The 13,474-nt window shown below is 35.0% G+C and overlaps 1 protein-coding gene across 2 annotated transcripts; it reads right to left on the bottom strand.

Moving 5' to 3' along the window:
- On the bottom strand, positions 1-8,755 carry LOC137716861 (uncharacterized). 2 transcript variants are annotated; one of them, XR_015965169.1, is made up of 8 exons: positions 8,290-8,755; positions 8,129-8,173; positions 7,789-7,858; positions 7,656-7,697; positions 974-1,047; positions 741-811; positions 516-625; positions 1-237 (listed from the first exon to the last, which is right to left on the bottom strand). XR_015965169.1 is itself a non-coding variant. In XM_088698385.1 (7 exons), exons 1-7 carry the CDS (start codon positions 8,446-8,448, stop codon positions 577-579), a joined length of 510 nt encoding a protein of 169 aa, XP_088554511.1. In that variant the 5' UTR covers positions 8,449-8,755; the 3' UTR covers positions 497-576. The 2 variants fall into 2 exon arrangements, 1 of the variants encoding a protein (XP_088554511.1); XM_088698385.1 differs by lacking the exon at positions 1-237 and having other exon boundaries at positions 497-625.
- Between the last annotated feature and the right edge of the window lie 4,719 nt (positions 8,756-13,474).

Genomic DNA, 13,474 nt, shown 5'->3' with positions numbered 1-13,474 from the left:
TCCAAATTCTCTGCTTGAATTTTCTCTACTACAATCTGCTTAATTTGTTCAAAATACAAAAGTTATGAGGATTCCGAACAATTCACAGTTGAATCAATGCCTGGATCTGCTTAATCACGTTTGCTCAAAATCTCACCTTCCATGTGAAATGGAGGAAAAGGTTTTACGTGTAACTTATTTACCGTTTATATACTCAAGAAGGTGCTTGTCGGGCTTAAAATGCCACCAAAGGAATTTCTGCAACACAAACAAGAAGCCCGTAAATGAAATGAGTCGGAAGTCGGACGACATTAACATGAAACCACATGTTGAATTATAATTTTCAAAAACTCTGATGCATTATCAAGGCATGATAGATTGAATTAGCAATGTTTGATTATGTTACCCAAACAGCTGGTGAACCCAACTCAAATCATCAGTCTCACTGAGGTTCTGGGAAGTTGAAAACAATGAGAGCAAAGACTACGAAATTGGTTCATACCTAGCTATGTTGGATATGTAATTTGTCCCAGTACCTTAGTTACGGGATCACGAAATGCTTTTGCTTCAGATTCTAGTTGTGGATACCGTGCAACTTCAGCTCCGTTCGTGAATAAGACATAGGTAGGAAGTTGGCCCATGCTCCCTGCAAGTACATGGTCTCAGTATCGATTACTGAGCAGTGAGCCAGTAACTAAATATAGCTACATAGAAGATATATTATGTACTTCGGATTTAGAGGTAACTGGTGGGAAACATACGTAATTGAAAGCTCAGGAAAGCACCGACTTGAGCGTATCCAAGCAGGAGAGTAAGAGGCACGAAATTCAATCTGCCAAATATGCCATATTAAATATATCAAAGGAAAGAATGCTAACATTGCAACTCTCTTTCGTATACTATCACAGTGCATTTATTGAAACGATGTGTATAGCAATAGCACAATACACTATCTTATGAAAAAAAAACTCGAGAAGAAGTCTGCATAACCAACCAGCCAATGTTTTGACGTGCTCCCTTCAGTCAGCAAGCTTTCTAACTGCAGCGGTGTCAATTTACTAGAAGTACCTGAGAGAAATTGTAAAATGAAAACACAGAATAAGTATTTAGTTTAAGACATTATTGTAAACACGAAGATCTGGCGATAAATGAGCCAAGAACACGTGTACAAAGTAAATGTTTGTATTGATGAAATTGTAGGGTTACAATCTGTTTACAACTTGATCCTCTGATTTGATCTCCGAAAGATGTAGATGTGTGATGTAGGGGTTGTTGATCCAAGGGTCACGATAACTTGATCTTGAATGAACAATTGCCTCAAGGATTTGGCTTGTGGCGAAGGAATAACTGGCACATGTAGTTGTGCTTGTTGATTCTTCAAAGGTTTTGACGAAGAACACGAAGGATTTTGCGAGTCTTCTTAAGTGCTTGAGTGTTTAGGGGGTTTGAGTGCTTGAGAGCTTCGGAATTTCAAAGCTTTAGCGTTTAGGCATGAAATGAATTATGAACCCCTTCCTTTACTTTGGAGCCTTGTATTTATAGACTTCTCAAGCCTTGCCAATTAACATTTGATTTAATTAAATTAAAAAATCAAATAATTCCTTTCCGCCAAGTGTTGACACGTGTCCTTCTTGATGACTCGTCCGATTTTGTTAAGTCACATGCCATGTGTACAATTTATTCAAACGTGGCGCATACCACGTATCCCTTGGCACGTCGAAACTTTAATGCGTTGGTGAACATTTATTTCACCGAAATTTCGATGTCTACAAATGCCCCCACTTAGAGGCGCGTCATATACATGTGCTTGTCACGTGTAGGAGATGTGTTTTGAAGTCCCTCAATGTAGATGTCGATTAAAGGGCCGTCGAGGCTTGATTTTGAATTAGGCTCGAGGTTTCTTCAAGGGCCGTTGAGCTTTGACCTTGAATGAAATTGGACCACGAGGAGCTTCACGTGGCAAGTGGTCTTCGGCTTTGTTGGGGTTGAATCGGCACTTGTAGTTGTGCTTGTTAATTCTCTGTGAGCTTGGTGAAGAACGTGAGTGTTTTCTTTGGCCAGAGAGCTTTCTCATTTCCTTCAAAGGTTTGGATTTGCTTCATTTCTTTGGAGTCGAAATTGATCCAAGGGTGGTATACACTCATTACTACAATATTAGCTTTAGGTGACGGATGATGGTGGCGGATATTAGAAAAATCTTGTCGGATAAAATATATCCGACACATCATTTAATTAGTGGCGGATATTAGAAAAATCCTATCAGTTATATCAGACATAAATTCCTGACGGATATCACAAAAATACTGTCGGTTATAACCAACAGTATTTTTGAATCCTTTTTTATTTATAAATATTTTTGAAGTTTCTGACGGTTTTTAAGTTAATTGTGGTGGTTATAACCTTTAGAAATTGACTATTTTATTATTTTACTTTCTGGCGGTTATTGTTTTAGTATTCTGACGGTTATAATCGACAGAAATGAAAATTTTATTAATTTAATATGTTATATTGATTAAAAATAAATAAATACACACATATTTTAAATATTTTTTTTTTTCACTCATGACTCTAAAGTCTAATAAACCCAATTCCCACAAGCCATAAATTTTCTGAGAGAATAATAACAACAGACTACAATCTGAAGCTCTATCATTTTTGTAATAAGGATTATGCTCCCTCACAGGCAAGCAATAAGATACAAAGAAATTCAAACAAGTTTTTTCAATGCGTCACAAAGCACATTGTCTGGCACATAAACACACATGGACATCTGGTGTACTCTATCATGTCTAATTTTATTATTTTAAAATGTTATATTGATTAAAAATAAATAAATAAACACATTTTTTAATTTTTTCTTTTCTTTTCACTCATGGCCCTGTCGGATATAACCGACACGAACAAATCAAAATTTTGGATGGCCACCAGAATAATCTCTGAATGTTTTCTTTCTTTTTTTTTGCGATTTTTTACACATGCTATCTCGGAGTATATACAAACATATCTAACGGTTGGATCGTTGAAATTAGTTTCGTAGAATGCATATCCTATCAAATTGACAGATTTAACAAACACTTAAGAGTTAATGTTATACTTCCATTAGGTATACAATAAGATTTATCCACTAGTGTAAATATTTTAAATTGAAGATCGAATTCATTCATTGCATTCTTATAAGGTCGAGGAGTGTAGCTGTAAAAAATCATCAAAATCAGAGCTAAAATAACCGTTAAATTGTGATTTTTCGTTTATAACTATCGAAAACTTTTGTTTTGTTACCTAATCTCTGAATGTTTGTTTTTTGTGATTTTTTACGTATGCGATCTCGGAGTGTGTACAAACAAGTTTGACGGTTAGATCATTGAAAAAAGTTTTGTAGAATGTGTATTGTGTCAAAACGGTAGATTAAATAAACATTTAAGAGTTAATGTTATACTTCCATTAAGTATAAAATCTTAGTGTAAATAGTTTAAATTGAAGATCAAATTTATTCATTACATTCTTATAGTGTTGAGGAGTATATTTGTAAAAAATTCATTAAAATCGAAGCTAAAATAACCGTTAAATTGTGATTTTTCGTTTATAAACGTTGAAAACGTTTGTTCCGTTACTTAATCTATGATTGTTTGTTTTTTCCAAATTTTTACGTATGCAATCTCAGAGTGTGTACAAATAAGTTTTATGGTTGGATTGTTGAATTTTTTTTCATAGAATGCATATCGCGTCAAAAGGGTAGATTAAACAAACACGTTAATATTATACTTCCATCAAGTATAAAGTAAGATTTGTGGTATCCACGAGTGTAAATATTTTTAATTGAAGATCAACTTTATTCATTGCATTCTTATAGGATCAAGGAGTGTAGCTGTAAAAAATTATTAAAATTGGAACTAAAATAACCGTTAAATTGTGATTTTTCGTTTATAACCGTCAAAAACTTTTGTTCCATTACGTAATCTCTGAATGTTTGTTTTTTACAATTTTTTATGCATGCAATCTCGGATTGTGTACAAATAAGTTTTACGGTTGGATCATTGAAAAAAGTTTCGTAGAATGCATATAGCGTCAAAACAGTAGATTAAACAAACACTTAGAGTTAATATTACACTTCCATTAAGTATAAAAGTAAGACTTGTGATATCGACCAGCGTAAATATTTTAAATTGAAGATCGAATTCATTCAATGCATTCTTATAGGGTCGAGGAGTGTAGCTATATAAAAAATCATCAAAATCGAACCTAAAATAACCGTTTTACGTTTATAACCGTAAAAAACTTTTGTTTTATTACCTAATTTCTGAATGTTTGTTTTTTGTGATTTTTTACGCATGCGATCTCGGAGTGTGTACATATAAGTTTGACGGTTAGATCATTGAAAAAAGTTTCGTAGAATGTGTATCGCGTCAAAACAGTAGATTAAATAAACACTAAAGAGTTAATGTTATACTTCCATTAAGTATAAAATAAGATTTTGTGATATCCACTAGTGTAAATATTTTAAATTGAAGATCGAATTCATTCAATGCATTCTTATAGGGTCGAGAAGTGTAGCTATAAAAAATCATCAAAATCGGACCTAAAATAACCGTTAAATTGTGATTTTTCGTTTATAACCGTAAAAAACTTTTGTTTTGTTACCTAATTTCTGAATGTTCATTTTTTGTGATTTTTTTACGCATGCGATCTCGGAGTGTGTACATATAAGTTTGACGGTTAGATCATTGAAAAAAGTTTCGTAGAATGTGTATCGCGTCAAAATAATAGATTAAATAAACACTTAAGAGTTAATGTTATACTTCCATTAAGTATAAAATAAGATTTTGTGGTATCCACTAATGTAAATATTTTAAATTGAAGATCAAATTTATTCATTGCATTCTTACAGAGTCGAGGTGTGTAGCTGTAAAAAAATCATTAAAATTGGAGCTAAAATAGCCGTTAAATTGTGATTTTTCATTATAACCGTAAAAAACTTTTGTTCTGTTATCTAATCTCTGAATGTTTGTTTTTACGATTTTTTACGTATGCGAACTTGTAGTATCTACAAACAAGTTTGATGGTTCGATCATTGAAACTAATTTTGTAGAATTCATATCTCCGTTAAATTTGCCTAAATTTTTAAGAGGCAAAAGTAATTTGTGCTAAATTTTTATTTATGTTTTTCAAGTATAGATTAGACAATATTTAGTTTGTGTGATGACATTTTCATTGTACAATTATCTTTTTGTTTCTTTGTTGCATATTTTACGTGGGTTATTATCTATTAAATTAAACAATTATTTATTTAATTTTTAAAAATGTATTCTATTTAAATACATATTATTTATTTATTTATTAAACCAAACAATTAGTATTTTATTTTTTTAAATCGTAACAAATTTTGTTTTTTGGGGCGGTTAAGGGGGGCAGGAATTAAAATTTTGGGAGGGAATGTTGGCGGGATTTTTGCCGTCTTTTTTTTCTGTCGGTTAAAACTACCAGTAATGAAAATGTTTCTGTCGGTTTTAACCGACAGTAATGCAATTTTCCAGAATATAACCCCCTCCTTGCACCGGTGCCTTCTCCCCTTCCCCCTTTTCTCCTCTCCTCATTTCCTTATCCTTCCTCTCTCCTCATTTACTTCCAGTTCAACACTTGCAACCAAAGTTTAGAAGGTAACACTCTTGCTCTCGCTCTTTCTCTCTCTCCCCCCTCTCTCTCTCCCTCCCTCTATCTCTCTCTTTCTCTCTGTGTCTCTCATATGGGGAACTGTGGGTACGAATTTAAACTTGCTAAAATTTGTTAGTAGTTAGATGTTGTTGGAAAACTTGAATAATTTTGTGTTGTTTGTTTTAGTGGGTTGGATGTTGTTGGTGGTGGTTCTACTAGCAGATGTGGTCGCTCAAAATGGTTAGCACAACCTTATGGTGTTGATGCTGCTCGAGACACCTCAAATACGGCCAGCGAGGTCACGAAGTATAGGAGAAAGCGGAGGAAAATTGCTGCTCAAGGTATATGCGTTTGCTAGACATGAGTTCAAGCACATTTATTTAAGATAACTGTAAGAAGCAAACAATAATGGATGTTGCTTAAGATATATAGTCCATACAAAATTTTCAAACACATTTATTTAAGAAGCAAACATGTTGTCATCAGAGAGGAAGGATTTGAAACAGGTTGAATATGGAAGGATTTGAAACATGTTGTGTACAACAGCGAAAGACAGACCCTGAAGCCTTTGCCGATAGTAATAAACCGCTGCGACACCCACCGATCACCAACACTTCAACAACACCATGACAACATTTGCAGCACCGTCGCCGTTAACAAAAGAAATATGCATACACATGAGTTAAAACAAACAAACAAGAGGGAACCTTCACAAGGGTTAGTCATGTGAAGCCTCAGTACTCGACAGAACTTGAGAAAGAAGAGGCACTGGAGGTTGATTATTCGGAGTCTCAATACTTGGTAAAACTCCAGATGGCAAAGGCAATAAGCGTCTTTGGAAAACAGCCACAAACATATGATGATCATTTTGAATCCGACTTTTGGATTCCTGCAGCTGGTTAAGTTTTCTTTCCATACTCGTTGAGTAATTATTTGCAAACATGTGCAACTCTCTATTTTCATGCTTAAGCCATCTGATCTCTTGTCTAAGACTTGCCACCTCAGCCATCAATGATTCAACTTAGCGAGTTTGGGCAAGTAGGCGTTGGCCCATATTAGATACAGAGCATGCACACTAAACACTGAAAACCAGATAGTCTTGAACAACCAACTTATTGGACCGTTAGGAAAGTATCACGCTATCCTTGGGAGTGAGGAGATTCCTATTTACCACTGTAGCAGTTATGTCATTCTTCATCATAGAGTCCCCAACTGTAAGAGGACCATTAGGGGATAAGAATAATGGGTGTCATATGTTGTCTTGAGAAGACATGTCTTCATCTTCCACAACATTCAAATCAAAATGACGGTTAGATAGGCAAGCCATTTTCAGAAATGATGAAAAAAAAGGAGATCAGATAAATTGAAATCACAGAAATGCAAAAAAAAAAAAAAAAAAAAAAGAAAAGGAAAATTTCTACAGGCAACAACTTTTTGAGCGTGTTGTTAACACAATTGATGCCTCTATAAAAAGAAGAGGCAACAAGGCCACTTGTTCAAAAATATCGAAGAGGTGCCGCTCTCCAAATTTCAAAAGCTAGATTTTTCCTGAATAAAGTTGGTCGGGCTTTTTAGACGCAATCTCAGCTTTTCGGATATCATGGGCAACTTTGTCAAAGATCTCTAACAAAGTTGAAACGCGTGAATTTTACTGTTCCAACACCATTATTGCTGACAAGAGTAAAAGAACAGCACCACTACTTGCTATTGGGAAATCCCTATATACGTCGACCTCCGTCCTCCATGACAAGGCAAGCTTGCAAGAATGCCTAACTTTTCTTCCTCTTCGAGAATATCTCTTCAACCAAGTCACTCAAAATGCTCAACTCATTTCCTCAGTAAGAAAATAGTTTTAATCGAGAAGTTTTGCATCAATATCAAAACAGTAGAAGGTTTTGATACTAATGCAAAACTCAATTATATAGCAAGCGAAACTCATTCACAATTTGCATCTAATCTACTTGATGTTAACAAGGTAAAAGGAACGGAAAAGAAAGAAGGGGGAAATAAAAGAGTTTAGCGTGTACCTAATGTTTGAAAGGCGGGTTGTTGTGTGAAAATATGTATCACTGCAGAGAATGAAACAACAATAGATGTGCAATTAGGTCAAAATACATATATCACTGCAGAAAAAGAAAGGCAATTTGAAGATATACCCACCTGTAAACGCCACAACGTACCAAAGAGTCAAGTGGCGGTCCAGAATTAAAGTGAGACCGATAAGAAAAATCTGAAACAAACAAAGATATTACCTCGAGTAGAAATCAAATAGGTGAATACAACAAATACATTGTTAAAATGATGATTAAGACTAATAAGTGGTGGAAATGGAGATTATTTTTTGTCTCACCTTTGCAGAAAAGAGTGAATCAGCAATAAATCCTTCTAATTCCAAATAAAACATTTAAAAAACAAAATAACAAATTGCCCAGAAACACAAATTGAAAATTAAACGTGGGTTTTGCTCCAATTGCAATGCTGAAGTTGAAAAATTCCAAACCTTGATTGCAGTCAAGAGCCCGAACGTCAAAGCCGCTCGAATTTCCTGAAAAAAATTACAATCATAAAGAAAACGGTAAATTTATGAATCAAAATGGAGATCGAAATGGAGAGAGAGAGAGAGAGAGAGAGAGAGAGAGAGAGGGAGGGATGGGAAATTACTCGGTGGAGGAGGTGATCGGTGATGTGGGCGGAAAGGACATGGGCGGCGAAGGTGCGGAGGACGATGTAGGAGAAGAAAGTTAAGAAATGGAGCAGATAGTATGGCTCTGATACAATCGCGTTTAACAGCTTCATTGGTCTGCTTTGCTTCTTCTCCATTGCTTTGAATCTCTCTCTGTGATTTCGCGCTCGATCTGACTCCGGTTCAAGCTCTGAGAATTTCAGTGCTCCACCGCAATGCACAAAGCCGCTTCATCTCGCACTCTCCAAGTCCCGAGTGTTCCTCCATTGATTATTGGTCATGGGCCTATTTTGGACTGGAAGAACCCAGCCCAGGCAAAGGCCTCATAAAACCCAAGAAAGAAAATGTCGTGCGTACTAAAATCTAGACTGCTTCTGTCGGAAGCGCTTTTGTTCTTAAGCACTTGAATCAGAAGAAGGGTTGAAGTTCAAAAGAACTTGGAAGGGTTTTATGACAGAAGCGTTCTGATTGCAAAAATCACTTTTAGCCCTTAGGAAGATAAAAATCTAACAATTTATTTCTGGTTGTTTTGCCAAGTTAATTAAAAATCTCATACCTCATGTTTTAAACATTGCAATATCATACCTTAACTTATGAATTCGTTACAATGTCCTACCTCTGTTAAAATTTCTGTTAATTTGGCTGTTAAATAATGACGTGGCAGGAGCGAGGTCCATTCATTCGCTAACTAGAATAAAAAAAATTAATTAATTAATTAATTAAAAAAAATAATTCTTTCCCACCTTTCTCCCTTCTCCGTCCAAACCATCTTTCCGTCTGATATCCCCACCCATCTTCCACGTTCTCAGCAATTTCTAAGGTTTCTGATACCGTACGTACTAGATGAGTTTTTCTTTTTTGGGGCATCCATTTGCAAGTATTAAAAAGCTTAATTAAGCACTCGACTTAAAGACCATCCGAAGAAACCAAGGACTGCATCTGCTTGCGGAGCTGGGAGGGTAAAGTGGTAAATATGCACCCACCACAGTACCAAAATTTGAAAAAGAAAAGGACTTGGGCTTGCAACGCAAACCTGTGGGCCTTTGCTTAATCCATTGGACTAAGTAACTTTTGGTCAACGCAAACTCACAGTTGCCCATTGCCCAGAGAATCTCAAGAGGCCTTTGAAGACGGTTGCCGACTGCCGAGTAGCTTAGCCATGCAGCATTGCATGCAGCTTTTATTCCTTTCTCGTTACATTACAACATTATAGCTCCTTTCACGATGAGGAAAGTTACGATGGTAAGAGTATTTTTATGAGAATTTTAATGAAAAACTCAGGTATTGTTCATTTTAATGAAAAATTATATTTTTACATTAAAAAGTCAATCATAGTATTATTGATTTTACCCTTTATTTTGTCATTTTGGTTAAAACTCAAAATTTTCAAGTTTTTTTTCATTAGTTTTCCTTATTTTTTATCAACTTACTGCATTACAGGTTAATTTTTTTTGGGGTGTGATATCCACACACCCCTTTTTACTTCTCTCACACATTTTTAGTTTTCAGTCGTCAGATAAGATAAATTGAAGAAGATCAATGGACAGAAATTAACAAGAGGTGTGTAGATAGCACACCCTTTTTTTTTAGTCTAGCTTAAAGTAGTAATATAGTTTGTATAAAAAAAAGAAATATTAATCCAGCTCCATCACGATAGTCAAATTCTAACTACTTCTTGCTTTCCTTTTAGCTTTACCGGCAGAAACCCTAATGAGTTATTCTTTCGACAATCACATGTATACTTAGATGTAGAATAGTTTCTTTTCACAAAACTATCTTAGTACTTCTTCATCCTTCCTCTCATTAATTATTGAAAAATTACTAGATCTGTCACCGGCTTTTGAACCATGTCTTCAATTAAGGTTAAAACAGATGATTACCGGACGTTGATGGGTGTAGAGTTTACATATATCAACGGTTGATGTGTGCTTGGACGATTGTGCTTAGCTCCCTATCGATGCCCTTAATACTTACTAATTAACTAGTAACTGCATCTTGACGCATATGATTAACGTCCTGCAAATCACAATTAGTCAAACAAATCAAACCTAACAACCTCCAAACCATTATCTCTCACTGCATGGCTGCAACAAGTGTAGAAAATGACGCACGCAACACTACCCACCTTTCACATGTTACCCCCACGCGGCACGTGCATGCACGTTATCGTAAACTACAAGACGATGAATCATGTGCATGATTTACATCTAAATTCTAACATATCCGGTCCGAACACCTTACAAAAGGCAATGCGCTATGGATTGTCGACACGTGTCATTGACCACCGTCAGTTTCTCCTTTCGATACCAGCGAAAGCACTCACATGGGCAGCTGACACTACACCCTACTCTATCTCGTGCAAAATGGACCCCACAAACCCTCTTGATAAAAATATATATTAACTGTTATTTATTTATTTATTAAAAAAAATAGAACAATCGGTAGTAAATTATAATTATTCACTCATTTCGGGTCCAAATAAGTTATGGGCCGGAAATTTATCATATCCATGACCACAGTTAACCAGATTTATAGCTTTGAATATCAAATTCGGAACCTCTCATATTTCTTATGTTTATTGAGAAACCGCAATCCGCACCTTTATCAAAAGATCACCTGGTGTGGTTTTTCAAAAGGATATTTAAATATTACCATTAATGAAATGTTGAAAAGACGAAAATATCTGTGAAAAAGTGGAACCCTCCATGCCAAGCAACGGCCCAGGTACCCTCTCTTTTTCAGGCTTTCCTTTTAATTCACGCAAAAAAAGTGAGAAAATAAATAAAAATAATAGGAAAAAAAAAGGGAGCATAAAATAAAATATCTTAACGGCAATAAATAAGCAGAGTAACGCCTTCTCCAATTTCTCTATAAAAAAATATCTTATCCAATTCTACCCGGACTTACATAGGGATTGGTGTCATCAGATTGGGACCCACCCCACTCCGAGCCTGCATTTTTGAGTGTCCGCCACGTGGTGACTCACCCGACATTCAACAGTTACGTTTACGATATCTTTTTGTTAGTCCGGAAGTTTTCACCACCATCGGCTTCCCTTATGCATGTTAATTGGGACGACGTGGCTTTTCGTTTTTTGTAGTCGACTGTAGGAGATGAGTGAGTTAATATTTGTTGGCGGCAATAAATATTCTATGGCTTTGGAATCAAATTGTTCCTAGCCCTACTTACGAGAAATAAAATTTTCATACTATTTGATCTTGTACCTAATTGTAATTTACTTGCAGCTATGAATTTAATTAAGTTGTTTTTTTTTTTTTTTTTTTAACAAAAGAGATTATTTACACTAAAGGGTACATGAGTGGACTAATCTTCAAAATGATCTAGTAATAATGTGGTTCAAATTCATCTTTGATCAAAATCGAACCTAAGTTGGTTACAATAGTATATATAGTGGCAGATGCATTAAGGAACCACCAAAAAGCCCAGATAAATGGTGGCGAGGATCTCTGAGGACCACCTAAGTTTGAGTATGTGGCGGAGGAGAAGAGTGCAGTGGCGGACTGACGGCTACAAGTTTTGCAAATGTTAACGAATGAGAAGAACACTATTCTGTTTTTTAAAAGACTGGATCAAAACTCTTTTTCACTTGCTAATCCTTGTTCGGCTAAATAAGTAGCCGTGCGATTAGATTTTTGGATTTAAAAGTCATAGATTGAAATGACATTAATCATGTTTAATAAAAGAAAATGTTGATCTATCACATGTGTGCATCCAGTCGAGAACTGTAATTTTTTATGACACGAAACATTACACTATTATTATACATGTATTATTTAAGTTGTTTTCTTAGCAGTTGTAAAGCAGATTCTCTACTCTAGTAGCTAGTAAAAACAAAGTGTTTTACAAAATTAACAATAGACCCGTTCACAATCCTACGAGGCAAGGCGAGGTGAAAAGTGAAATCCGAAATGGCAGGGTAGTATAGTAAGAGGGGAACACGTTCGGAAGATCCCAGCCGTTGATTAGCTCATGTCTAGCTGTAACCGTCGTGCTTACAAGTGAGGAGGGCTTCCCCATAAAATAAAGCATTTTGCACAGGGATTAGTTCAAAAAACACACAATATTATAATTTAATTTAAAAAATAGGAATTTGTAACAATGATCCCTCAACTTTAATTAAATTAGGGCAATGGTTCTTCAGCTAAAAATCTATTACCATTGGTCATCAACTCATCAAAATATGTAGTTATGGTCATTTTCATCAACATCGTCAGAATTTTGTCAAAATAAGTTATGTTGGAAGGACCATTGTTATTGTTGGGGTCCCTCAACTCATCAAAACGTGTAGCTATGGTTCTTTTCGTTAACTTGGTCAGAATTTTGTCAAAATAAATTATGTTGGAATGATCATTGCTGCAATTATTGCTCCAATTTAGTTAAAGTTGAGGGATCATAACTACATGTTTTGATGAGTTGAGGAACCAATGGTAATAGATTTTTAATTAAGGGACTATGACTCCAATTAAATTAAAATTAAGAGATCATTGTTATAATTTACTTTTTAAAAAATAGGTGAAAATCAAAAACAAAAAAAGATAAAATTATTAAAATAAAAATAAATCAATAAATAAAAGCACGTCTCCCTATAAAAATTAAAGCAGAGGAATCGGTCTGTGTAAACTTGGACGCTAATGCACAAGTCTCAGCGACAAACCTGCTAGATCGGTTCCTAAGGGGTTGAATTTTAACTCTTAATCACGTTTTAACTTATATTTTATCTTAAATTTCCCAGTTAAAAAATTCACGCGAACTTTACCATTTTACCCTCCATGCCAATAGTGCAACCAGGTGATCATCAACATCATTAGCCATGCACGTGCGTCCGATTTCATACCTTTGATAAAAAGGGGATCCTCTCTCCTCTTAATGTAGATATTGGAAGGTTAATTTCTTATTTCGAAGGTTAATAATTTACTTAATTTACTGTAATTTTCTCACATGCTAATGAAATACTGGTTTAAAATGTTGTAAAGGTGTTCTAGGTCCAAGATATGCCATTCATATCGATCGCAACAAATTTATTAACAACATCTAGTAGTGGTATAACGATCTCATTCATGATTTTCTTTCTCTTGTTGAAGCAAATAGCAAATGGGCAAAATATATACATTTATATTTTTTTTAACAAACGATATATCTATA

This window comes from Pyrus communis, chromosome 8 (genome assembly GCF_041283825.1).
Source record: "Pyrus communis isolate YQ-2024b chromosome 8, ASM4128382v1, whole genome shotgun sequence".
In the NCBI taxonomy this organism is placed as follows: Eukaryota; Viridiplantae; Streptophyta; class Magnoliopsida; order Rosales; family Rosaceae; genus Pyrus; species Pyrus communis.
Note: the sequence above shows the minus strand (reverse complement) of the source record. Positions and strands in the feature narration are given on the sequence as shown.